The sequence below is a fragment of the Falco punctatus genome (genome assembly GCF_963210335.1).
Source record: "Falco punctatus genome assembly, chromosome: 8".
NCBI lineage: Eukaryota > Metazoa > Chordata > Aves > Falconiformes > Falconidae > Falco > Falco punctatus.
The window spans coordinates 36,719,713-36,746,494 of NC_137588.1; the positions used below are offsets into that span (position 1 = coordinate 36,719,713).

A 26,782-nucleotide genomic window follows, 5' to 3' on the forward strand; every position below is an offset into this window, starting at 1 on the left:
AAAAAGAAAAAAGCTCTTAACTTCCAGAAAGTGATTTCTTCAGATGGATTTTAGAGATCAAAGAATGTTACAGAAAAAGCTTAATATTTGGATTAGTGGTGTTCTTTCTTTGCCGAGCTTTTAGCCCTTTTGTAAAGTAGTGCTTTCTTAACAGAAATGAATAATTCATGGCCAGTGTTTTAACAACACACTAGGAATACTATTAATTCCAAATTTTATTTTCTCTTCAAAACCCAATTTGAAGCATTAATGCTCATGTTGCTGAATAGACTTATATTATTTGGGGGGGAGTTCAATTACTTACTAAAATAAACAGAGTTATGGTGCAAAAACAGGTGGTAACTTCTTTATGCCTTTTAGCATGCTAAAGATGCAGCTCACCTTAGATAATGCCTGAAGGTTTTTCCACCCTGAGCTCTTACATTGCTTAGTTTGCGAAGGGTTGTGCTGGATAAAGGTATGCCTTGTATTCTGCCCCTGATCCTGACATGCTTGTGCAAATCCTAAAGACTGGTTGAAGAGCTGATGGTTGCCAGTGCATGTAAGGAGCAAACAGTTACTTCAGTGCCCTAAATCGAAGCTGGGCTTCTGCAGAGGAAAACTGGAAACATCCGTGCATTGCTGAAGCAGACCTTCCTGTGAGTGTCCTGGCTGTAGGTGCCAAACCTCATTAAGGCTGCTTGAACCACACGGTCCAGCTGAAGCTCAGCTCAGTCTATGGGTCATCTTCTGGTCCTTAGAGACCATAACTGTGATATACTGCTGGCTGGAGAGCTGGCTCATACTGTTCAGGCTGTTGTCGTGTACAATTTAAAAGTTGGAGATACCGTTTTGTGAACCTACAGCAGCTAAACAGCTGAGAAATCTGACTTAACAATTATATCATCAAGAAGCCAAGTTTTGCTCAGCCCTTCTCTATCGTTTGAATAGTTTTGCAGGAACCCAAGACTCTTCTGAATCTCATCCCAAAGCATGAACATCAATGAAACAGAAGTGCTTTGCATCCAGGTTATTCCAAGTGCGTGGTTTATTTTACTGCAGCACCAGTCCTGATCTGAGTTTTGCTGCAGAAGCCGTCAAGTGTGGAGCTACTCTGATATCAAACGTCTGTGATGGAGGGACCTTGGCACCTGTCCTGTGGCTGTGGCCTTTGTGTGGTTCCAACAACAGAAATACCATCATTTCAGGATCTTCACCCAGTGCCAGTTGATTATAAATACTACTTGATGATGGTATTAACAGAGAAGATGTTAATTATGTACTCATCTACAGGTGGTACTTCACAGATTAATCGAGTGAGGGTTTCCTGCCTGAAGGTTCATAGGCTGCAGTACCTTTGAAATCATCATGAGTTTCTCAGAGGCGTTTGTGAGACTAGGATGAAGTGTCCAATTAGAGAGGGAAAACCAAAGGATGACAATAAACGAGTTGTGGGAATTGGCTGTAGTAAACACTGATTCAGCTTCCCTTTGCCAAATAAGTAATCGTGCACTGTTTGATAAAGCTAAAACGTGGGCCTTAAATGCACAGTTCTCAGAAATAATTCACAGCAGACCAGTTGTACGCGCCGTTACTGGCTCCCCTCACAATAATATTCTACTTTTCTGACTTTTCTAGGAGAGTGTGAGAAGGGCCTGCTGAAGTACCATAAATGATTCCAAACATTATTTAAATATCATTCCGATCAAATTTTAGTATTGCCGGATTTATGTTTTCATGTGTTTCTTAACTTGAGCATTGTTGCTAACATTTTTATTCTGTCCAACTCTTCCAATAGTGGTTTGGTGTGATATATTTTAATGGATGGTACCTTTCTCTTGCTCAGCTTTTATTTTATGGAACAATGCATTTAAACATGAAGCGGCACCGCTGTATATGTGGCACTGACAGCTAATACGGTACTGGTACAGAGCAGCCAAAGGCGAATATATTGATTTTTATAAATGATGATGAGTAAAGTAGATCTCTCTTTCCTGCCTGCACTGAGCCTACGGAGATGTGTAACTGATATTTGCCTGTTGCAGCTGTAGTTCTGGGCAGCATCTGTTCAGGATGCTGGTTAGGGCTTTAGGCTGACGGTGGGTTATATATTAGGGTTCCTCATATCAGTTGCTGTACTGCTATGAAAAGATGTATAGTACTGCGTTAATGGATGGTGCTCCCACGGCCTGAATCAGAGTTACTGGGAAGATGTTTGGTAAGGATAATCCCCAGCAAATTGTATTTCCTTTGTTAAGGCAAATAAATACATGAGGATGCTGAATTTTTCTGCGTAAACGTTTTCCAATCCCATATGATTTCTCCCAAGTTGTCTAACAGGAATGCTAAATAGTATAAACCCACCTAAACCCATGCTTTTCCACTTGTAAAGCTGACTTCATCTGATAAATTATGGGATTTACCGGAATTACCTAGGGCTGAATGCACTGCCATGCCTTGCACAGTCCTCAGAGCCCGGGAGTGACCGTAGCAGGTTGCAGAGATGTGCACCCCAACACCAGACTGATCTGTGGGATGGAAAGGATGGGGACAGGGATGTGCACGACTGAAAAATGTGGTGGTTACATTTTCCATTGCTTCAGTGCCAATTTGGGAAAATATTTTTGGTTTTGCCTTCTGAAGAAGAAACTTTCATGACTTTTTCTCGCTTGCTACTCAAACTTGGCAAGGTCCAGTCTCGTGGTGCTGGAGACGTTGCTGGAAGAGAGGCCACCAGAACCTCTCCCTGAGCCGTGGATGCCCCAGTGCCTGCTGAAGGGACTGGCAGTGGGAAGGAGGGGAAAAGCCTCATTTATCACCAGTCCCGTTTGCTTGTGACTTGACCTAAGCTGACCTTCAGAGCTTTATTTAAGTAACTTGAGCCACGCTCTCGTCTTGTGGTTGCCTGATAGGGCTGTTTTCTACGCTCTGCTCATGCTCATCAAACAGATAACGACGTGTCAGTGATTTTGACTGGGATGAACTCTAGCAGGAATTTTAATCATCTTGGTTTCAGCCACGACACATCACTTTGTGGGGATAAAATGCAAGGAATGGCAATGGATTTTTTGGGGTAAAAAATCTTATTCTTCTGATTTGAAAATATGTTCCTATGTTTATGAGAAGAAATTTTAGCTGCTGATGCAAAACAGAATTTTAAGTGACCAGCATTAACAAGACTAGCCTCTTTTTTCCCCCGTTTCTAAACTAAAGACAAATTTGAGGTTATGGAGAAATACTTATTTTCAATTTTCATCACACACACTTTCTCTCTTAACCTCTGTATCATTTAACACTGCAGAGCAAAGGAATCAGAGATGTGGCCAAATCATTGGGAAATTAAAGGAAAATTCACTGGGAAATTAAAGAAATAGCTAGGATTGCTTTGACCCTTCCAGAGTTTGTATTGAAAGCAAATTAATTTCAGACGTGGTGAGATTCTGTTCTCTATAGGCAGCAAAGGATAAGGTATTTAAGAAGTAAAAACAGGGAGTTTTTCTGCTACTTAGATGGTAACTGAGCACCTAGATAATGTTGTGGAGTGAGAAAAAGAAATCAGATCTTGCCAAAACTCACCACAGTGCTTGGGCAAAGAAAGATACCAGTGGAATTTTTTTCTTTCTTGACTTATTCACAATATACAAAGAAAGTGAAAGGCTAAATGAGTCAAGCACCAGCTGACCATTGTGATTGTAGTGAGTTTAAATGGATTGGATAGCCAGCTGTAGGAAAATAAAATGTAAATAATTACAGAGCGGTTTTTAATTCCTCTTAAAAGGATAATCGTGTTTTCTATTCAATGATCTTCGCATTTATATTTTACTAGAAAGATGTTAAACAGTGTGTATGAAGGGAAATTATTTCATTAATTAATATAGCTTGATGAATGCTTCAGGCTTGCAAGTCCTTCCTAATGAAATCAGATTTTTTTAACCTTAGGAGACCTCCTTTTCCGTGCTGGGAGCCCGTGCCTGGCGGGGCTGCAGAGCTCCCTGGTGTGGGTGAGCCGCCTGCCCCAGGGCATCCCGAAAACCCCATGGCCGCGGGCTTCCCACAGTTTCCCAAAGAGCCTTTTCCATTGCTTGCCAGTCCTCAGCATTCAGAATTAAGAAGAAACCGGCAAATCTGGTCCAGTGCTGGAGAGACAGGAACAGCGAATTTTGGTCTATTGGGCAGGGGGGTGCTGTGTGGGGTTTGCCAGCAGCAGGCTGCGCGGGTTTGCTTCCCTTGCTCTGACCCCCAGTGAACCGCAGGAGTTTTTTACCTTTCCTCTCAGCTGGTAGGATTTTTTTCCACCTTCTAATGTATCTGATCCCATGATGGCTGAATGCACAGTCCTGTGGATAAGAGCTTTTATCATCATTTCTGTTACAAACTCCCTGGGTCCAGGTTATTAGAATTGGTAAAGAAAGAAGTCTTAAAATTGGTTTAAATGGGCTTAAAAATGGAATTCAATGGGTCAGAGCAAGGGAACAGCATTGTAAAGGGAAGAGAGCTTGCTAAGGTATCTGTCAGTAGCTTTTTCAGGTGTGTCTGGTTTTAATTTTTATTTGCTAAAATGTTTTTGGAAACGCTGCTCCGTAGACAGTTGCGATGACTGTTATTAGAGATGTACCTCAAACCCAGCTGTAGTATCGTTAATTAAAAAGCATGTGTATAAATAGCTGGGAGAAGGATCTGGCTGGATATCGCAGCCTCCCCACTTTGTGGGGGTGTTCGCTCCCCCCCGGGCTACCCTCTACTCACGACTGCAGCTAGCTGACTGCGATCCAAATGGGAGAGCTCCGCCACAACATGTTATCTCTTTCCTTTTCAGTGAGTTGGCAATTACTGCTTGCCTTGTCTTTTTGCATGTCTGTGCCCTTATTACCCAGAACTTTTATTTTTTTTAATTGCCTCTCAAATCCACGCCTATTGAAAGTCAAGGCAGAAACTGTATCCCTGGCACAATCTTCTGCATCCCGTTGCATAAAGGCTCCCCCCCCCCCCCTCACTTTTCTTTTTAATTGGAGCTGGGATTCTAATTGAAACATTTTGAGTGAAAACATTCCTGGACGTAAATGGACAGCAAAGGAGACGGAAATGGAATTGCAGTAACTAATGAATATATTCACTTTTACTATTTCAAAAGTAGTAACATAATTGCTTTTTCCATTCAGTTGCTGAAGAAGTTTGCACCAATAATAAATAGGATTTTAATGGAAATGGCAGAAGTGGTTATGGACGGTAATAGCCACTACAGTGTTTGCAGTTTTCAAATTAGATGCACATAATTGCTCATAAAAAGAAAATTTCATTTGTTAAAAATCTCTGGAAACATATTGAACGTATAATGTTCGAAATTATGCTGCCATAGGAATTATTTTTGTGTCATATTTAATAATCAGGATTTAGTCAAGTATTTAAATATGTTGCATAAACAAGTAAGATATTTGGAAAACACACAAAACTGTGTTCAAAAAATGTTTGAAAATACCAGGGACTTGCATCACTTAGACTTAGCAATTGCATCCATATTATCCAAATAGTCTTCCCAATTAATTGCTTTTTAAACAGATTTTAGTGCTGGAAAATGAACTAGGAATACTGATAAATGACAAAATCTGCCTTTCTTTCTTCCTCCTGGTCTCCTTCACCATGTCCTGTCTTCTCCCCTCTCCTAGGCCAGATGGTGCGTGGGCGCTCGGTGGTCCTGCGGGCAGCGGGCGAGGGCAGACCCTGCCCAGAGCAGCTCACCCAGCACAGGAGCTGCCCAGTGAAGCCCTGCTACAGCTGGCTGCTGGGCCCGTGGTCTCCCTGCAGAGTCCAGGTACGGCTTTCTCCAGCGCTCCCCGAGGGCTTCTCACCTTCCCAGCGGCCAGGGTCGACAACAAAAATCGTCATTACGTGGCAGAATTGATGGAGGCCACTGCTGGTGGGTGGGAGTTGTCTTTGTGGCTATTGAAGGTGCTGGTAAGATCCGTAGGAAAGCAGGGGAAGTTCAGGAGCGGTAAACCTCTGTACCTCGTCTTCCAGCCATCAGCAGCGATTTATGGCAGTACGGGTTCAAGTACTGCAAGCTTATAGATATATTAAAGGGGATTTATGGAGTAAACGTGCTTGAGTGGGCATAGTCGTGGTGACCTATAATTAAATTATATAAAAAAACTCTTTACAAGAAAATAGATACACTAGATTTCAAGAGAGCTTAGTCCTTTTTAGCTTTTTTCTTTCCTTTTCCCCCCCCGTTGTTTTGTTTTTTTTTTAAGTACTGTGTAGCAGGTCTTTCCCCACAAGGTCTCTGGTACAGCGGTGTGAATTGTTGTGTGAAGTGATGGTTTCTCTTTCTTCTTAGCCTGGCTATCTTTTCAGTGTTCTGGAAATGGCTGGGTGCAGTTGTGATGCGCTGTACCTACGCTCAGTACCTCTGCTCGACACTGGAGCCGTCATTTTTTCATTGCCAGTGACTTGCATCAGGCTTGAAGTGCCTTTTTTTCCCCCTCTGTTCTTTTCCCTCTCTCCTTATCTGTTAAATCGCATTTCCAGCATTAAAACGTATTAGTGGGTAACACAGTTTTAAGCAGAGTTGAGTCTTTCGCAGTGATGTTTCTGGGGCAGAGCGAAGTCCACTTGAGCTGCTTAAAGCCAGCTTTGCTGAGATGGTGGTGGGATGTCTGGTCCCAGGGGACAGGACCTGTGCACAGATCTGTGGCTGCTACCCTGTAGGGGACTGAAGCCAGTAATGCACATAAAGACTTGTGTTTTCTGCTCTGCCTTCTACCACCCTGCGAATGCCTTGAGTACCTGCATGGTTTCTAGATGCGGTAGGTGACTGTGTAGTGAACACTCTGGGCGGCAGAATAGACACCCAGAATTTTCCCAGGTTTTCACAAATGAAATCTGGAGCATGATCGTTTTTGGGTAGTCCAAGTTCAGAGAAAGAGAAATGTTTTTATATATTGAACAACAGCTCATTGCAGCTAGGGATGTGAATATGGTCCTTGTATGTACTGCACTCATATTTATTTACGTATAACATAAATACAACAAAATGGTACCATCAGCTTATGCTTTCTCCAGCTAATGCAAGCAAATTCTGTTAAACAATAGGGAAGAGACCTTCAACCATAGGAGCTAACATAGCTGATAATTATTAGGGAAGCTGAATTAAAGCTTTTGTATACTCCAGATAAATAGCACATCATGCAGATTAAAAGTGTGTGCATCCAGAACCCAGCTAAATTCCAGCTCCAAGCAAGCAATCACACCTTCCCTAACCCAGATATCATCCCACACTTTCAGTGAGATAGAGCCTGCTTCTCTCCTTAAATTACCATGATGTAGTTTCTCTACCCTTTGCTTTGTTTTGGAGAGGAGCCATTTTTATTCGTGTTCACTTCTCTTTAATGAGGTGCTTAGGAATTAAATGTAGTTCATAAATACAGGGTGATTTATTCCTGTGCTTTACTGGAAAAGAAGCTTAAGCTTACCTTCTAAAGAAAGCTTTCAGAAGTCCTGTTTTCAAGGATGCTTTGTGAGATAAGGTAAATGCATCCTATGGTAAGACCAAAATGCATACTATTAAAGTATCTTCCTGTAATAATATAAACAGAACAATTAATTATAAGGCTAAATCATTTTACCTTCTATTATGAGATAACTGAGACTGCATTTCTTAATTGCAGAAGGGCTATTTTATGCTAAATAAACTTCACGTGAATAATGAGAGATTTCTGCATGTTTAGGAACAGCCTGCTAGGTGTTCTGTGTGGCTGAGTTTCACAGTACAGAAATCAGTGCATTGCCATCCAGGTAACCACACACGTCACAGGCACACCTCTGGTGGGCATGGGGCATTTCTGGGGTGTTCGGAGGGGTGCAGAATTTGGGAAATGGTCAATACACCTAACCTTAAAGGGTTACATTACATTAATAATTTTCCTACTGGAGTTGATATACTCTGGTTAGTGTAAAAAAAAAAAAAATAGCAGTGGCTAACACTGTTCAGAATTTTTCCACGAAGTGAATATAAGTAGCCAGTTGTAATCAGGAACTAGCTGCCTCAAAGGCTAAGAACCTTTCCTTTCTAATGTGTTTTAAAAGCACTCCCTTAAATGTGGTCACTCAGCGCTTCCTCATTAGAGAAGACTTTTACCTGATTAAATGCTCATCAACCTGTGAAAGCATTGCCCAGTCAACACTTTACCTAAAATAATTGTGAACACACGTGAACCCCAGCAAAAGCTGAAAAGAAAAAACTTTTCTAAAAGACATGTCTGGGCAAAGTATCTCATTAGGACTGGTATCTCCTGTTTTATCTGTGTTGTATGTGAGAGGTTTGTGCAGGTGTTGCCTTAGGTTAGCCTGTTGCTAAATTCAAAAAATACCTGGCTGTCAAAATGCAGTCCTGGTGTAAACCTGCTCCTTACTTTACCGGTGATTGGTCAGGGCAAGGGGATTGAGAGGTGGAGGCTCCATGTGGGTGCTTGTGGAGGGGCCCATACCTCCAGGCTGTGTTTAGGGAACCCAGGGTGTGTTCTGCATCCTCCGGAGGGTCAGCGCAGAAATGTTTGCAGCCAAATGGAGGGAATCCCCTCTGGAAGCCAAATACCTACACATTTCCTACGAGGAGCTCATAACTGAAGAGGCATATCCTGGTTCTAGGCAAGCCTCGGACGATCATATCTTCCAAGGAAGAGGCATTTATAATACGGATTTAATCCTCTGAGTTTTGAATATGTGATCGTTTCCTTGGCAGTTCTCCTCTGATTAGCAGCTATTCCCTGCATTCTCAGTGTGCCATCACTGCAGCAAACTTCCACTGATTCCCACACCTTTTAATTAGATCTTCAAATGTATAATTTTGGGGACATGAATAATTTTGAAGGTGATAAGGAAGTTATTGCAGTGCTCCTGCATTGCTTATGACCTTACCAAATATACGAAAAAAACATCTCCTCCTGTAAATGACAGGATGACATTTTATCTTTTGTGTTCAGTTGATTATAAAAACACATCACTGGTCTTGAAAGAAAGCAAGCAGATGGAAGCCACTGTTGAAAAGCGAACCTTTATCTTTGGGTTTGTTTGAGAGTTGTTTATTTTCTAAATTTTTTCCTATTTATTTTTTATTCTAAACACTGAAACATATAAATGTATTTCCGATATTGCATGATAGTAGAATGAAATATGTATTGTTTTCACCTATTGAAATCATGATATTCATATAATTATTTATATGTTGATACCTAAAGAATTACTAACAAATTGTTTGTAGAAGAATAAGCAGCTTTTGAAAAACTTATTTTGTCCTGTCCAGTCATTTAGTCATTCCTTGAGCCACTTTTTGCTGGGAATATACTGCAGTTTGATTAGTGCCCATTTCCCCTGAGAATTTTCTCCACATTGTCTTCTGTTTCCACCAGCCATTTCTAAGAGCTCTAACACAATTGACAGCTGCATGAGTTATTCACACACCATTAATCTCAGACCGCAATAGAGGTTTCAGTGGTGAAAGAGTAATTTGGAACAGTAAGTAACACACTGACTAATGTGAAACATGGTGTTAAAAACTTGGAATCTGGCTGCATATAGTAAATCTACACTAATACTTCTCTAAGATGCTTTTGATTAGCAACTGCTCTAAATCCAGCTACTTATGCTTTTATTTCCATTTCATTGTGGGTCTGCAATAGAAGGGATGGAGCGTATGAAAAAGCTACCAGATGTGTGCAGGAGAGCCAATCCTGAGATTCCTGCTAGGAAGCCCACTGCTGAATGGATGGACTCAGTAGGAGCCATTCTGTTCTGCAGATGAAGTCCATTATTTTAAAAGAATCCACTGCCAAGTGATCCAAAGGAGCACTTCCCTTGGTTATATAAAAACAATGTTTCATCCTCCTTCTTGAGATTCATTTGCTGAATTATGTAAAGTGCTGTTTCGGCAAGGCTTCAGGTGCATGTTCATAAAGCGTCACGCAGGGTTAGGATGTACACCTCAAGCATCATTGCAGCTCTGTTTTTCAGATGTGAATGAAACAATTTCAGCCTCTAGAAATACTCTCAGTGCTTCAGCTCTTACAGCACCCTGAGCCCTTGATCATCGCTTTAGCCAAACAATATTGCTTTTTCTGATAAAAGAAGTCTTCTTCAGCAGGTAGCTTGGTGTATGACTAAGCGTTTCAGAACTGGGCTGACGAGTCAGTTGGAGCCTCCTCCACCTAAGTGCTCCTATTGGGCTGTACTGTTAAAGGTGAGTAGAAATGGCCATTCCATCATTATGGACAGGAGGCTCTGCTCTTAGCCTCTTTAGAGAAGCCAAAAATGTCTGTGCTGATGTAACTGGGCACTAATTAAGCATCAGTACATTCACTAGCTCTAGTGAAAGGCTTGAAGATGGTATTCATTTTTTATGGTACCCACCTCTTCTCTTGCTTTGGTTATGACATACTCTGTGTGGCTCTGCGCCTGCCTCTGGTGATCTGTAGAGATGTGTACAGAGGAGAACTCCATCTGTCTTCCTATAACTGGCAATACTATTGCAGTCCAAAGACCAAATTTGTATCCTTGGAGTCTTTTTACGTGGAATCAACTGCGTTTCTTCTGTCATCTGCTAACGTCAGTGATGTGTGTCTCTGCTCCCTTCTGTCATTTTGTAGGGTGGACAGTGTGGAGATGGACTGCAAGTCCGCAACCTCACATGTGTAGTGCACGATGCATCTGTTTCTGCTGCATCCAAACCAGTAGAAAATGCGTTATGTGGTGAGCTGCCTTTGAAAGAGAGTGTGCTGCAGTTACCGTGCTCTGTGCCTTGCCCAGGTAAAGTCTTTGGAAAGCCATAGTGCATTTCTGCCTGTGATAACTGTCTGAGACGGACATGCTTCCATAGCTCTGGGTACTGTCAGCCATCGTAAAAATTTGTACCTCAGCAGATCAGGTAAATGCTCAGCCTGCTGTTTCTGGATACCCTGAAAAAGGCTTCTTTTGTTTTTTGAAAAAAATGAGATCCCCACAAAGCAGAAAATCAGAGTATTGCATAGCACTGGGCGATACACTGGGGTACTTCACTATTAAAGCTGTTGTGTGCTTAGGTTGTCCTTATCCTTTAAGGCTGATTCCTTTGCAAAACCCGTAATTTATTCTTTCAATACGCAGGTGACTGCCACCTGACAGAGTGGTCAGAGTGGAGCTCCTGTGAGCTCACCTGCATCAATGGTAGGAGCTTCGAGACAACAGGGCGCCAGTCTCGATCCAGGGCGTTTATTGTCCAGTCTCCGGAGAACCAGGAGAGCTGCTCTGGACAAGCGATGGAAACACGGCCTTGCTCAGGTAGCATGGCTGCAGTGCTGCTTCTTCCCATTCAAGAGTTTATTCTGGTTTTGTTGCACGATGGAGGCTAACTGGTACTGATATTGCAGGAGGGAAGTGTTACGATTACCTGTGGAAAACCAGCCTTTGGCAGGACAACAGACGCACGGTGTGGTGTCAGCGCTCAGATGGAATAAATGTCACAGGTATGTCCACAAATTGCCATGCACGATTACGAATGAAAAGTTTCCATCCAGGTTTTTCTTCTTCTGCATCACTTGCTCAGAGAGAAGTCGGACATCCTTCCTAACACCGCCAGAATTTCAGTTCAGATCAGTGTGTAGGAAAGACAGACGGGAGCTCACCAGCCTTGCTGTTGGGTCAACATCATACATGTATGACATAAGAGTATTTGGGCGAGTTACCCCTACTGTTGGGCTGGTCACGGGAAGAAATGAGTGTACGTATACTAAAAGGGCCACCTGGGCTGGCTTGCACAGCTGTTAGTGCAACCTTCCTGTAACTGTGGAGAACAGAAGAGAACATCACATGCGTGGTAGAGAGCCCAGCTTCTGTACCTCCTCTTCTTCTATTCAACACGCAGGAATCTCAAATCACTCAAACTGTGAGATTCCTGCTGTTGCCGTGACCTACAAATTCTGCCTGCGTGGGATGAAAAGGGAAATTCATGGTCAGCGCTTTGAAGCTCCGCAAGAGATTGGCAAAGGCGGTAGGGCTTGCATATCAGTCGGATCGCTCTCAATATGCTCAGGGTGAATGAGGAAAGAGTGGAAATGAAAATGCAGATCTTCTCATCTAGTTCTATTTATAATGAGTAGTTAAGATAATAAAATTTTAATGTGGCAAAAGTTGCTGAATAGGTAAGAACTCATTAACATGTTTTTATTCCTACAGAAACACAGACTTCCCCAAGTGAGGACAGGCAAAGGTGTTACGTGGATTACATAGTCTTGTGTAGATAGGACATTAATGAGGACACAGATCATCTGCATAATTCCTGATTCTGTCCCCAACTTCCTATGTGGCCTGTGGCAAATTGCTTAAATCTGTATCTCTGTGTTCTCCATTAACAAGATGGGTATGATAATAATTCCCTGCCTTGTTAAGGCAAATTAATTAATGCAGTGCCTACAGATAGGATGCTAATGCACTCAATACACTAGTATTTAACTATATAAGAGTAAGCAAGCAAGCACTTCGTACACCGTGGTGATCCAAGTCAAAAACATTTTAAAACATGCCCTTGAAGGCACTCAGGATTTTTTTTCTTTTACAGGAGGGTGTGCTCTTCAGACGAAACCTGCAGAAGTTCGGCACTGCAGCCCGGCGTGCAGAAAACCCTTCTCCTACTGCACACAGGTAACAGCTTGCTGCAGAATATGTTTGAGAAATTAACGCTGCAAAATCTATTCAATTAGCTTCTGTATCTTAAACGCATTCCAGGAGCTAGAAAATAGTTTAGTGAGTCCCTGGTACCACCTCGAGGAAGATGTGGGAATCTCAGTCTGAAAGGAAACGGTAAACCCACACAGATGAGTGATGCTGTGTTTATGTGGTGTTACGAGTTTGCTTGTGTTCTGTAGAGGGGGTTTTGAACTTCTTGGTTTAATTTTCATTGAATGCTATTTTACTGACCTGTAGAAAATGAGCTGTTTAAAACTTGGGTAAGAGAGGAGATAAAAGAGTATGCTGTCTCCCGCTCTTCCACGGACACAGAAAGCCCCTGTGAGGTAGGGAAGCTGTAGCAGTGTGATCCCACTGTCCCCATACTCCTTTCTAAAGAAAAACCTGGAAGTGACCTTTTTTTGCTTGTATGTTGAGCATCTGCAACACTTGCTGAATCGGGGAGCCCCTTCCACTTCCTTGCCTCTGAGCAAACACGAGCCCAGAGGTTACAGATGTCCCTTCCTGCCATTCCGAGCTCCAGACTGACAGCTTCCCAAAATGCCTTACCCTGTTAGTACTGTGACGAAGCATAAAACCCAGAACCCTTAAAGTAGCCAGGGGCAGTTGGGGTTTAGCTATTTATATTTTGAAAACAGCCTCCAGGGCTTTCAGCTTCAGCTGCGGAATTACCGTTGGAAACTAGCTCTTGTGCAATTCAGGGCTGCTGAGGGGGTGGTCAAGAGAGTGCTCAGAGCCTACAGGAATATAAAAATGATGGGTAAGCATGAATTTATTGGCTATAAAAACTCTTGAGACTTCACCTTTTGTCCAAAAAAGCTCAAGATCTTGTCTGTCAACGAGTGGGGGATGTTGTGGCAGCAAAACTGATGTCAGGAGTTCTTATCACAGAGATTGTAAATCAATTGCCTGTTTGTAGGGTAACCCAGGGTATCAGACCCTCAGACAGTCATTGTAATTATAAGATAATTAGCAAAGAAAAACAATCTAAAAAAGCTGCGTTTAAAGTAGAAATCCAGAAAATGGAGTATATTTTTTAGCAAACCACAGACTTCTAAGAAACCTCTTGAAGAAAATGCTTAGACTGATCCAGTGGCTATTTGGCTGTAAGAAAGCAAGCTTTGTTTGAGGTCGCCCTTTGAAATACCAGAGTGGAAGTATGTGGGGGAAAGTTTGGGTCTGAAGTGGGATTCTTTCTTGTCGTTTCTTCTAATGCCCAGCAGGGTCAATGGGAAAATTGTTACTGACAGGAGGAATTTGGATCAAGCCACAGATGCCTGTGAAATGAAAATGTTTATATGTTGGGCTTTTCTGTAATTACTGACTTTTTTTTCAGCCAATTCCCCAAATATATTTTGGCTTTTTGTACTGAAATGGGTTTGCAGGCACCGGTTTCTGGTTTGTTGGTTTGGTGGTGGTGAAGTCGAACGTGCAGGGTATACCTTGCAGTTTGTTCATAATTTGCCTACGATTTGCACTGGTCTGCGAGAAGATGCTGTTTGGTTTAATACTGAATTCCCTTTTATCGCCTAGAGCGGAGTCTGCGGTTGCGAGCGAGGATATACAGAAATAATGAGATCAAATGGTTTCCTGGATTACTGCATGAAGGTACCAGGTTTAGAAGATAAGAAAGCTGATGTTAAGACCATTGCTGGAAAAAATAAACCTGTCAACTCAAAAATGCATGACATTTTCAAAGGATGGTCTATTCAACCTTTTAATCCAGGTGAAAAACTTGAATATGAATGGAATAAATTGTCTTTACAGCATTTCTGTAGAAGAAAGGTACAAGCTTTGTAGATTGTAACATCAGAGATTGTGTCTGGGAGCTGCAGAGCAGCCTCCCAGTTTCTAACTCACATGCCATCTTTCATTCCTTTGTGCCTATACAGAGTAATCACAATCTCTTATGTTGAGAGATAGCAAAGACAGAGTGAAGCAATAATATTTTGCAAAAGTATACTCATATGTGAATTGGGGGGATGCTTAGAACTGTTATCTGATAATGTTTCTAGAACTAATATGTTTGGACCAGGAAAGATATTGATCACTAGTGCTTCAGAAGATTCAGAGCAGAAAGTACTTAAGATTCCATTAAAGAAAACATTGGTTGTTTCTTGCCATATTTCAAAAGTATATTTAAAAAAAAAAAAAAAAGGGGGTAGAAAATGTAGCGTTTAAAGTGTTGAAGTTAAGACATTAAAAAATACCTGGCAAAAAGCAGGCAAGCTGCTGTGCCAAATCAGTGCATCCCAAGCGGACCTTTGACTTCCACACTTATAAAATGCTTCCCAGTTGGAACCATGTACTGGATGTGGCCAGACCGGTTCACAGGACTGGTGCTGTAGCTGTAATAACTGATTACCGTTTTGGCTGTTATTTGCAGGATTAATTTATTCAAAGTAAATTTCTAAAATGCAAATAGGACTTCAGAATGTGACGTGAAGGTGTATTCTAAAATACTGGCAATGCAGTCTTGCCCCTCTTCTATTACCTGACATTGCATTTGTTTCCTATGAGTTTGTAATGAACACAAGACTTCAGAAAACATGTAACAAAAGGTTCTGTTACGGGATTCAGGGAGCCATAATTCTGCCTGATATATGTGATCACACTTTGAATGTTACATTTACATATTTGATTTGCATTCAGTAGTTAACCTTTGCGTTCATAGTCTCTGAGCTCATAGAGTTTGGTCCAAAGCCTTTTAAAGTTGGCTGGTTTTTGATCAAACCCGTCATCCAGAAGCCCACACAGTTCAGCAGCAGTTTGAGTCACAGGTTTGGGGTTAATTGCCTTTTTGTCAGCATCCATGGCCCTCTGTAGGCTGTCTTACTTAGGTGTCATCTTTTCAGCTGGTACCTTTACGGGGTTAGAAAAAGGGAGAGAGGTGCAGGTGGATGCTGCAATCCTCTTTTTAAATCAGCATTCAAGGCTGCAGCCCTGAAAGCTTCTGGTGGGCTTGACCTCAGCGCAGCATCTGTGAGCCAGTTCTCCCCCAGGGACTGCAAGACAGAAATAGGGACTAAGGAGCTTTTACAGAACATGGTGTTATTTAATTTTAGGGCAGACGTGTTATAGAAACAATAGATGGGAAAGGTATAAATGTGTTCTACGAGTGCTAAGTGTATCACCGACCCCGTGGCATCCTGCAGGTAACTCTTAGGTCTGTATGTGCCCCTCAGACCCCAGCTCAAGGCTGGTGCTCTTGAAATCACTGCCCTTTGTCTAACTTGACAAAATATGTAATTACTCCCCTTAAACAGGCTGTCAGGCTTATTAGTCTGGGGGTTTGCAGTAATTACTGCTAGCTGAGCCAGTAAACTGCTGTTACCTACCAGTTAAGCTCTTGATAGCAGGTCTGTGGTGAATGCTCCCTGTATGGATGGCATTTACTGCCCTTCAGTACCATAGTCCTTGACATTTGTGTACGTCTAAGGACTTACATCTGTCAGTAAAAGTATACGTGCCTTTCTCCAATTAATTTGTTATTTCCCTTCCTGTTTACAGTTTGGAACACAAATTTTATTACGATTTAATGAGGCTGATGTTTTTGTTCTTCTAAATGCTCTGCAGGAGTGCACAGAGCTGATTTTGAATCAGGCTGTGTTTTTCCTTTCTTTACAACGCTCTGGGAGGTCAGAGTTCAGGTACAGGAACTTTTTTCAAGTTGAGAGCAATTTAAATAGCAGTGTTTAAATTGTAGGATGACATGGTCCAATGCCTTTGTGTTGGGGGTGGAGAGCCCAGCTGCCTTCACAGCAGACACGGTGGGATGCCTTTTTGTGGCTGCGACGGTCCCTTTGCAGGACTGCTGAATGTTTCATGGGCATCTCCAGTTGAGAGGGTGACAAATTTCATACCCTGACTTCAGAAAAAAAAAAAAAAAAAAAAAAAACAAACCAAACCAACCCAGACCTGACAAATGAAGTTCGTCTCACATGAGAGATAGGCTGTAAGTGTTTCAAGGAGAAGAGAAAATCTGAGAGGTACTCAGCCTTTCCACAAAGCCTGGAAGAAAAAAAGAGAAAGAATGGGATCTGATTAAGTATGTTTCCCTTTGAAAAAATTCATCATTCAAACGTAAAATGTAAAACAGGCTCGGTGATTGTCCGTGAAGTAACTCCCCGCTCGCATGACTGAGTTTGAAATGGCCTCTGTCAGACCACGGCTGTGAGCACGGGCAGGTTCCTATTCCTGCCTCCGCTATGTATTAACAGCTCTATTGATGTGAATCAGCTCAGGCGACTGCTGCATGGGGAAAAATGCTATTGCTTCTCCCCACCGAGCAAGCTGTACAGCCAGAACGGAGCGAGAAATGGAAATACTGCTCTTTTTAGAATTATTATTGTTATTATTGCAAAGCTTGTAATTAAGGACCTGTCCAAATAACGTGTTTTGGGATGTTGTGTCAGAAGGATATGTTTCAACACACTCAAGCTCACATGTATGTGGAGGGGTTCCTGCAGGGGTCCTCTGTCCTTGCAACCCCAACGGTCCTGTCAAGAGCCTTACTTTGTCTTAAAGCCCGCTGTGTCTTGGGCTCCTGTGGCCCAACTAGAAAGCTCTTGCACAACTTTATCCCTCTTACTATTACAAAGCGTATTCTTGTTTTCATTCTAAGCCGAACTTATGTCCGTTTGTTGCCCAAGTGTTTTTCAGCCCTAAGTAGCTTGCTCACTGGTGTTTACCCCAGTTGACCCCAGGTATTTACAGAGAACAATCCCATCCCTTCTCAGTCCGCTTTTCATAAGGCTGAACGTATCGGGTGTTACCTGCGCTTCTATCTGGGTCAGCTCAACATTGAGCTGCCTTTGCCAGAGCAGCCACGGGCGCTCCGGGGCAAATGCACTGCAATTATCTTGTGCCCTGCTCCTTTCCACAGGCAGGAGCCTGGCCAGGTTGTATTTCTTGTGCCACACCGTAAGCCCGGGCTGCCCGTAACGAACTGCAGGAGCTCAGCCAGAGGAGAGGTTATGAAATAATGCTGCTTTGGAAAGCTGAGACGAGGAGTTCATTTTCAGTTATCGTTGAGAAAAATCTACACTCCTTACCAAAGTTATGATTTTTGTCTTTAAAATGATTGATTTTTTCAGGAATTTTTTTTTCTGTCAAAAATGTGGGGTTTATGGGTTATTCCCAGCCTGACCTTCCTGTGTTTCCCAGCAATGATGCCACTAATTTTGCTCGTGTGCTTTCTCTTTACTTAATCTTTGAAGAATTTGTGTGTTTTAGAATAAAGGTTTTTTATTCTCCCCTTTTCTCCCCCTGTCCTTTTTCCACATCTTCCAACAGATGGTAAACTGAAGATGTGGGTATACGGAGTATCAGCTGGCGGGTTCCTCATCATAGTTTTCCTGATTTTTACATCCTACCTGATGTGGTGAGTATGACCTGTATTTTGTCCTTCAATAAAATAAAAGCTAGTTTGCTTTTATTTAAACAATCCGAAACGTATCACAGTGTTCTGTGTTACAGAGATTTGATCCTCAAGGCTTTAGGAAAGGATGGAGCTTGGATTACCTAACTGCCTTCATTTGGCCTCAGAGTAGTTTTAAGCTCCAAATTGTAAATACTAACGGATGTAGTTGTGAAGAGGTATGGTGACCGTGCAGGGAAAGGATTCTTTTTGGTTAGCAATAGGCCCTTATATTTATGCAGACTTCTGCTGGGATTAGAAGGGGCTTTTTATTGTATTCTTAAAAAAAAAAATAAAGCAAAACTGAAAAAAAAAGGTGAGGAGGCTGATTGGATCGAGGAGCTGGCTTCTGCTCAAGGAAGGACTAAATAGAATAGGGGCATTCATTTGGAAAATGATTTTTGACATGGGAATACAAAAGCGATCTATGAAATCATGAATGGAGTAGAAAAGGGTGCTAGGGAATTTTTATTTCCCATAGTATAAGAAGTGGAAGGCATCTGATGAAATGATCGTTTAAAATAAACAAAAGATTTTATTTTTCACACGGTGCCAGGGACTGTGTGTGCCAGGAAGATAAATGGATTTGAAGATGGCATAACAGTTCACGGGAGATTGGGTCTCCTGGTGTTAATTGTGGTGTTCTGGATGTACGCTCCAGCTCAGGAATTCCCTAAATAGGTTTTTTGCGATGAACGTGTCAGGTGGAGATATGTCCCATGGGTAAGGCTGCTGTTACCAGCCGCTGGTAGAGTACTGGGTGTACCGAAGCCCTGGTCTACACCAGTGTGGGCTTTACTGGTCAGGGAGACGTCTGCCCTCCAAAGCAACCGCTGCCCCAGGCTAGTGATGTGCTCTCTGCTTTGAAAATTTGGAAAGGTTCTGCCATCGATGCATCTCGGTGGATGCAAAGGGAGCAGTGGCCAATGTCCATGTGTCCTGCAAGGCCCAGAGCTATCCCTGAGGACCATGGAGCTGGCCTGGGCTTTACAAACGTTAATCGTGCAAGTTGCCCCAGCCCCTGTCAGATCAGGGCAGGCAACCAGAGCATCACAACTGTGGCCTGACAGCATCGATGCCCTTTTCATCTCAAATCAGTTTATTCTCTCTCACTCTCTTAGTCTTCCCCTCAGTCTCTCACTTCAGTTAGAAGCTTAAAAAACACCATTTGGACGCTGCTTAGGCAATGCAGTTATTTTCCCAGCCATGCAGCTACCGTTTCTCTGTGGCTTCACCGTGGAGCATACAGAGGACTTTTTGAATAACATTACATAGTTTTCCATCACTCGAAGGCTGGTGAGGAAATGTATTTCTCAATAATAATTATTGTTACTTCAATACCATGCCAAAGAAAAAAATGAGAATATCCCACTCATAGACAGTTCACATTTCAATTTTTCTGCGAGGTGTTCCTTGTTTTGTCAGCTGTGAGAAGACAGGGGAGACAAATACACTTTATTTCCTCTCCAAAAGAAGAGCACAGCTGGCTGCCAGTTTTCGGCAGGCTGTATGTCTGCACCACATCACCATACACAAGCAGGTCGGTGTGGTTTTTCTGGGATGCAGTCACTTGTACTAGTTGCAAAATGAAAGAGCTGGGGTGGGAAGTTGATTTTTGGTTGATATTTGAGTTTTGGTGAGGTTTCTGAGCTTATTACAGCTTATAATTTTGTCTCTTGAAATATTTTTCTTGCAGCAAAAAAACAAAGCAGCATCAAAGCACTCCTCCGCAGCAGAAGCCTCTAACCTTAGCCTATGACGGAGACATTGATATGTAACATAAAAAAGGAATCCAAATGTAGACATCGACTGCCTTAACTGCTTTCTTTTTTGGAACTCTCAGACTTCTCAGTTTTTTGAGGAATCTCCTGATGTGTAATATACCGGGCAGAACAGAAGTATTGCAAGCTTAAAATTTTGCCACCTCTCTATTAAAAAAAATGGAGTCAAAGACTTGGACCTTGTGAAACTTTTCTGAAGAGACCACAAAATGCATCTCTTCCTGTTGAGCAATGGGAATCAAAAAAACACCTAAGAGAATCTACAAACATCAAAAGGAATTAGTAAAAAAAAAAAAAAAAGGCATGACAATCCTGAGGAAAATGTGACATTTACTGTAAATGACAAGTTTGACACAGCATCATTATGCACTATATTAGTGCAGCGTTCTTTATTCTTCACATATTTCAACAATGAGTTTTCTAGCGTTTACATTTCGTTCAAAGACTTTAAAACCGGATCATGTATTTTGAGAAACGCAAGGAAGAATGAGCTGAAGTGTCTGAAGTTACTAGGTTTTTTAAAGTTTCTTCCTTCTTATCCTGTTTTCTAGTCTGGAATATGATTTTGCTTCATTTCCACCTACAGGACAGAATAAGGATTGTTATGAAAAAGCATAGGTGGTTTCTTAACCAAGAATATTTTTTAAAGAGTTGAGTAGATAGGTGTTTTGGTGAATGGCTATAGGATTTGATTGTTTAAAAAGTATTTTAAATTAAATTAAACCATGTAGATACATTATGGCCAGTTTAAATTGTTAATTCAGTTTAATTAATACAAACTCCACTTTTGTATTTAAATTTTCTTATCTGAAATATTTATAAATTCTTTTTTTGAATTTAATTACCTGACCTCATTTAATATACATCAAACACAAAGGCAGTTTGTAGAAGGTCTTGCTTTTATAAATGTTTGGAAACCACTGAGAAGTTACATGTTGTAAACATCTGGGAACTTTTGAAGAGGGTAAGTGTTTATAATAGTGTGTGTAACAAGTAAGAAAGTGCCATCTTGTGGTATTGACTTGTATTTATAAGCAAATAAAATGCTAAAGAGAGTGAGAAAATTGCTTCTGGTATGTTGAATTAAATGTGTGTAAACAGCATTCGTTATTAGCCTTCTACTGTGTCTGAGGTTGGACTTGGATTTCAAACAATTCTGGCATATTTTGTGCTGTAGCGATTAGTGGAAGAAATATTGTAGACAAGTACTGGGCGAGAGAATAATTGCAGATCTGGAGAATGTTTGGTCTTATTTTTAGCACAATGCTGCTGCTTATTCCAATAACGAGAGGGAAGAGAAGGATTGTTACCAGCCTGGCACCTATGCGGTCCTTCTCAATCCACGGTTACGTCAGAGCAGATCATTGGAAGAGAAAGAAAGGTATAACTAGGGCAGAAGGCAATGCTGGTCTTGTTACGTTGCTGTTCACAGCTTTGTAAAGTGATTTGGATGTTACGGTTTCATTGAAAAAATGATGGAGTTGTAGATCGGTTTCCTTCTGCAGGTCAGGATCCCACCCAGCCAGCCGGTCTCCTGCAGTGTCGAATTGAGGTGATACTGTGTCATCATAGCAAGGTCAGGAATGAGCTTTCCTCTCCCTGCATTGAAAGAAAAGGCTGATGGAATTGTGAGGGGAAATTGTCACACTTGTTTCTAGCCCTGAAGATGTGCTGGCCCTACTTTCTCCTTTCAGGCTTTAACTGTTTATGGTATAAAAAGCAGGATCTGGTGTTCTCCTGTAACTTTGGGGGCCTAAGTGTTTTTTTTAAGTGCCCTTTACTGAACCTTTGAGTAACTTGTATAGAGTAAGAGTTCTGAGGGGAATAATGATCTAGTGCTATTAGGAAAAATACTGCCAGATCTTAATATATTTTGTCTGTGGGATACCATGTGGGGAGAATGGTGCTCTCTGAATAATGAAGGAATAAATACAGTTAAGCATGCTGCTCAAAAAGGCGTTGGAGTGGGAAAGCTGGTGTAATAATAACAAAAAATGACAGCTGCGAGATGTGGTCGTTGCCCTCAACATCAGGGTAAATTACAGTCCAAACCGTGATGTCCAGTGCAGGAGACGTGGGCTGGATGGAGAACTGCCTGAGGGAGGTGAGGAGCTCCGGGCACAGCGCTGCAAAGTGTTTTCATATGGAGCAGGTGGGTCTGGTTAGGAGTGGGGACACAGACGCGCAGCCCATGTCCCCCCTGGTGCCATAGCGCCTTCTGGCCAAAGCCCTGGAGGGACTGGCCATGGCTCACGCCTGGGCTGGGCGCTGCCGCTGGGGCCAAGGGACAGCATCTGCTGCAGAGCTCGAGCAGTCCCATAGTGCCCTTTAGGGGATGAGTGCGCCTGTCTGACTTCATAAAATAAAATAAAATACAAGAGAGGGGAAGGCTCACGAGGCTGCTGTTAGACAGAGCCGCTGCTGGCCGTGTGCTGGGTCTGCTGGTGTGCACGTGGGTCCTGAGCTCGCTCGTGTCTGGCTTGGACAGCGCAGATATTCAGATGTCGTGGTAGGATTGCATGTATTTGCTAATTCAGGATTAAATTAAGATATGGAAATGAACCAAAGAGCTGGTGGCCCTGCAGGGTCCATGAGGCTGAGAGTGCAGCATAATGCAAAAAAAAAAAAAAAGAATTGGTTCTTTATAGAATCGTAGATTCATTTATGTTGGAAAAGACCTTTCAGATTGTCAAGCCCAACTGTTACCCCAGGACTGCCAAGCCCACCACTAAACCATGTCCCTAGCACCACATCTATGCATTTTTTAAACACCTCCAGGGGTGGTGATTCCACCATGTCCCTGGGCAGCCTGTTCCAATGTTTTGCCACCTTTTCAGTGAAGAGCTTTTTCCCAATATCCCATCTAAACCTCCCTTGGCTCAACTTGAGGCTGTTGCCCCTTGTTCTGTCGCTTGTTATCTGGGAGAAGAATCTGTTTAGGCATGATTGCTGTTGGTAAGAGCCCTGGGTAGCCTGCTGGGAGGGCTGCCCAGCCTCCCGTAGGAGCACTGGATTCAATTCCAACCTTTTGGAGTCCAAAGTAAGTCATGATGTGGAAGAGGGATTGATCCCTGTTCTTGCCTATTTGGGGTTTCAAAACTATGTGCTGAAGTAGCTGGTGCTGACTCCTGCTGAAGAGAGGGGAGAGGCTTTGGTCCCATTTGGGAAGGTAATTCCCGTATCCCCAGCTAAGGCAGCGCGTGAAGACATGTATGTGATTGTGAGTAAAAGCACCTGTGGGTGAAGCATTCCCCAAATGCCTTGGCAATCTGTCTTGGTAGTTAATAACCAGATAATGAAAGAGTCTGCAATTTGTCATCTTCTGTTTCAATACTATTGATTTCAGTGTCCACTACTAGGTGTTTCCTGCTTGAGTATTACAGCTGTAAAATATGCAACTTTTTTTTTTTTTTTGGTGAGATCTGTAATCTGTGGCATTTTTTCTCCTCCATTCAAAGACTCTTTAACACACAACAGTAAAACAAAAGAGCAGCAGCCTGAAGTAGAAGACACCACAGAAGACCAATTGCCAAGAAGTATTGAAGTGTTGCATACCTACATTGTTCCTGCAGTCACCTCGGTTGTGCTCAGAAATGGGATATTTGCATGCACAGGTACCGTGGCTCTGTGTAGCACTGTGTGTAAACGCTGCAAACAGCTGGGCTTTTGTATGAGGTATGTAAATTCAAACTACATTTTTTGTGCAGAAATATCCCGAAGTCTTGGGGCGCTTCCACGTTAGTGAGGCTGGATCCCAGCTGGACCCCTCTCCTCTCCAGCAACAGAAGTGTCACTGGACACTTGAACTTAGCAAGACTGGTTTTGGTTTTTTTTTTTATTCTCTGGAAGCAGAGTAGTGTAAAAATTCCTACAAGACAACATAGCTAATGACTTGTAAATTAGCTTGTGCTTGTATTCCTATGTGTTGAAGAGGAGCCTAATTACATAGTTTTCTCTGCTGAAGTGCACATATATCCATGACCAGTTTCATCAGGAAATGAAGAATATTATTGGGGGGGGGGGGGGGCGGGGCGGGGGGCGGGGGGAAGAGTGGGGCAGAATAATCTGTTGAGCACTTCTGTTTTGGATGAGTCTTGGTAAATGTGAAGTTATTATTTCCTGCTAGCATGGCGTAGCTGGTTTCTTGAGAGACCTATTTTTTCTAAATATGTAACTTAATGTACACCTGTGAATGGAAGGAGAAATGCCTATGAATGGAAGGAGAAATGCAGTTTAAATATAATTTCAGGGCTTGTTTTCAAATGGGAGGTAGTAGTGTGGAAAAAAACCCCGAACTAACTCAGGACCTTTTGAAAGATGGATCGGGATACCTGATGTATTAACGTGCCTCAGGCCAGATTACCATTCTGTCTGGTTTAAAATGTAATTTAAATGAATTAACTTCCACATCTTACAGCTGTGACATGCGCCTGTCCTGGACAGGAGCTTGATTTATATTAGCTTTATGAAGATGTATCTGTGCGCATACCATTACACACCATCAATATGCATATGTTACTTGATTCCCAGAGCTGCGACCTGATGGGTGACTCAGTTACTGTCATTTAACTGCTGACATGACTCGTGCCACCAGCCATGCCGTTAGGCTGTTGTGACGTGACACGACCTGACTTGTAATGGTTACGATGGGTCAGGCCTCCTGCTTCTGTCAGCTGAGGAAGATAAAGTGAGTCTCCTGTAATTCCCCCTGGTCTTGCTGCATCTGTGGGGAAGGGGCATCCCCCCCAGTCACGGCGGTCGTCCCTGCCTGGTGCAGCTGCGTGGATGGGGATGTGATCTGTTAGGGGCTTGGTAACCGGTCGGGAAACGTGTGCAGCTGTGAGGGTGCCTTAAAGAAGTTTGTCTGGCCCCTCAGGGTAACTAGAACTAGAAACACGAGTGTAAAAAACCCCAAGGAATTCACCTGAATTACCGTTAAATAAATGGAATCATGTTCAGTCATTTCTTGTTCCTACCTGGTGGAGAGAAATGAAAATTTTGCTGTAAAGTCTGATGGCACAGGACCCCTGTGACCCTGGAAACGGGTTATTATTTGGCCATGCTTTATGATTTGGTGACATTTACATTTGGGGAGAGAAGGCTAGATTTGAATTAATAGTTATAATGGTAATCATGGCTATGGGATGCTTTCTGCATGAATTTTTAATGTGTACCCTTTTATCTTCCAATCTAATATAGTTTATTCTTTTTTTTCAATGTAAACATATGGTAAAATGATCCCATATGAAATGTCTGAGAAAAGAATCCAGAAACCCTGTATTTGCACTCGTGGGTAATTATGCTCGTTTACTTTGATTACATGCTTTGTTACAATAGCATATAGAATGGACTCTAGGCAGAGACGTGGGTTAAAGCAATTGATAGGATTTATCCTGTTTGTGAGGAGATGTTTTGATGGGATGAAAAATCGGATTCAGTTTCCTCTGATAAAGAAGAATGTTCATTTTCTCTTCTGCTTCATGAAAGTTCACCTGCATGTTATGAATATTGTGGTTGTTACATGCCGATATGACATTTGGAAAAAAAACCTCTTCAAACATAATAACAGTGAAGAATCTTTCCACAGTATGTGGATGAAGTGCAGCACCAAGCATTAATTTTGTAGATGAGGAAGGTGGCAGTTGTAATTATTTTTTTTTTGGGGGGTGTGATTTGGCTTCTACCCCATGTGAGCAGGCTTCCAGTAGCTTTTCTTGCCGAAGTGTCTGAGCAGATGAATTCTGTCCAGAAATGTCATTTCCAGGCTGCTGCCATTGCCCAGTAATCACAGCACTGCAGAGCAGCAGGATTAGGCCAAGGAACGATGTGACGTTTCCTCTTTCCATTGCAACTGGCCTTTGGTAACTGCGTTCTGAGCCTCGGGTTTAGCAGGGATTGATGCAGAGTTAGTGTCACCCCTTTGACACTTGTAGCATCAGGCAAAACCATATCTGGAGATGGAAAAGGAGGGATGTATCTGTTCCAAAATCAGTAAATTATGCCTATGGACTTCACTCAGAGATGAGCAGATCATTTGTAGGCTGTTAGCTGTTGCTTCCGTAGTTTTCCACCTTCGGTGCCCTTTGCAAATATTAGTTCATCGGTCCTGAAATACCTCATGTAGCAAATTAAGTTATTTAATTACACAATTTCATTTTGTCTTCTACATTGCTAGTCAATTTAGTTCAGTGACTGGAATAGAGAAGAACATCCCATCAATTGGAACATCCCATCAATTTGTGGATCAGACCCGCAAAAGGTGCAAGTGTACCATGAGAAATGTGGTCTGTGGCTGCTCTTCTAGGGCAGAGTGTTAAGCTTCTTGGCAGGCGTGCATTGGGTAGACCAAGTGTATCCAAATTTGCTTAAGTGGAGTAGTTGGGGTTTACCCGAGGATGGAAATCCAGGATTGTTTCGATGATGGGATGAAATGGCGATTTAATCTATCATCTTCCATGCTTTGAGAAAGAACAACATGGGAGGTTCACAGGGACAGCTGACATCAGTGGTTTTCCTATTTGAGGTGGATATTTTAAACCTTTCCTCAGATGAAACAGATGTCTTGTCCTCAGGTAAGCAATCCAAAGCAGGACATTGGAAGAGAGATTTCACTATGACAGAGGGTTTTGTTCTTCTAACCTACGCTTTGTAGAACACGTAGAGGTTGTAGCCCAGCTGAAACACCAGTCAACTGTTTTGAGAGGTGTAAGAAGGGCATCTGCTGAAACCCAGACTGTCTCTGAGCCATCTCTCCCGGTGACAGACATGCTGAAGGACGGCCAAGGAAAGTCACAGCGCAGGCAGGTCATGGCATCGTAGAATCATTTAGGTTGGAAAAGACCTTTAAGATTAGCGAGTCCAACCATTAACCTAACACTGCTAAGCCCACCAC

The 26,782-nt window shown here is 42.4% G+C and overlaps 1 protein-coding gene across 1 annotated transcript in view; it reads left to right on the plus strand.

The window, feature by feature from the left end:
* THSD7B (thrombospondin type 1 domain containing 7B) overlaps positions 1-19,935 on the plus strand; it is a 535,716-nt gene extending 515,781 nt beyond the window's left edge. The window contains exons 23-30 of the mRNA XM_080399624.1: positions 5,643-5,788; positions 10,617-10,776; positions 11,113-11,286; positions 11,376-11,471; positions 12,563-12,645; positions 14,224-14,416; positions 17,986-18,073; positions 19,806-19,935. Of these exons, the coding sequence (XP_080255750.1) occupies positions 5,643-5,788; positions 10,617-10,776; positions 11,113-11,286; positions 11,376-11,471; positions 12,563-12,645; positions 14,224-14,416; positions 17,986-18,073; positions 19,806-19,887 (1,022 nt within the window). The 3' untranslated portion in view covers positions 19,888-19,935. The remainder of the gene's footprint in view (positions 1-5,642; positions 5,789-10,616; positions 10,777-11,112; positions 11,287-11,375; positions 11,472-12,562; positions 12,646-14,223; positions 14,417-17,985; positions 18,074-19,805) is intronic.
* The last annotated feature ends 6,847 nt before the right edge of the window (positions 19,936-26,782 follow it).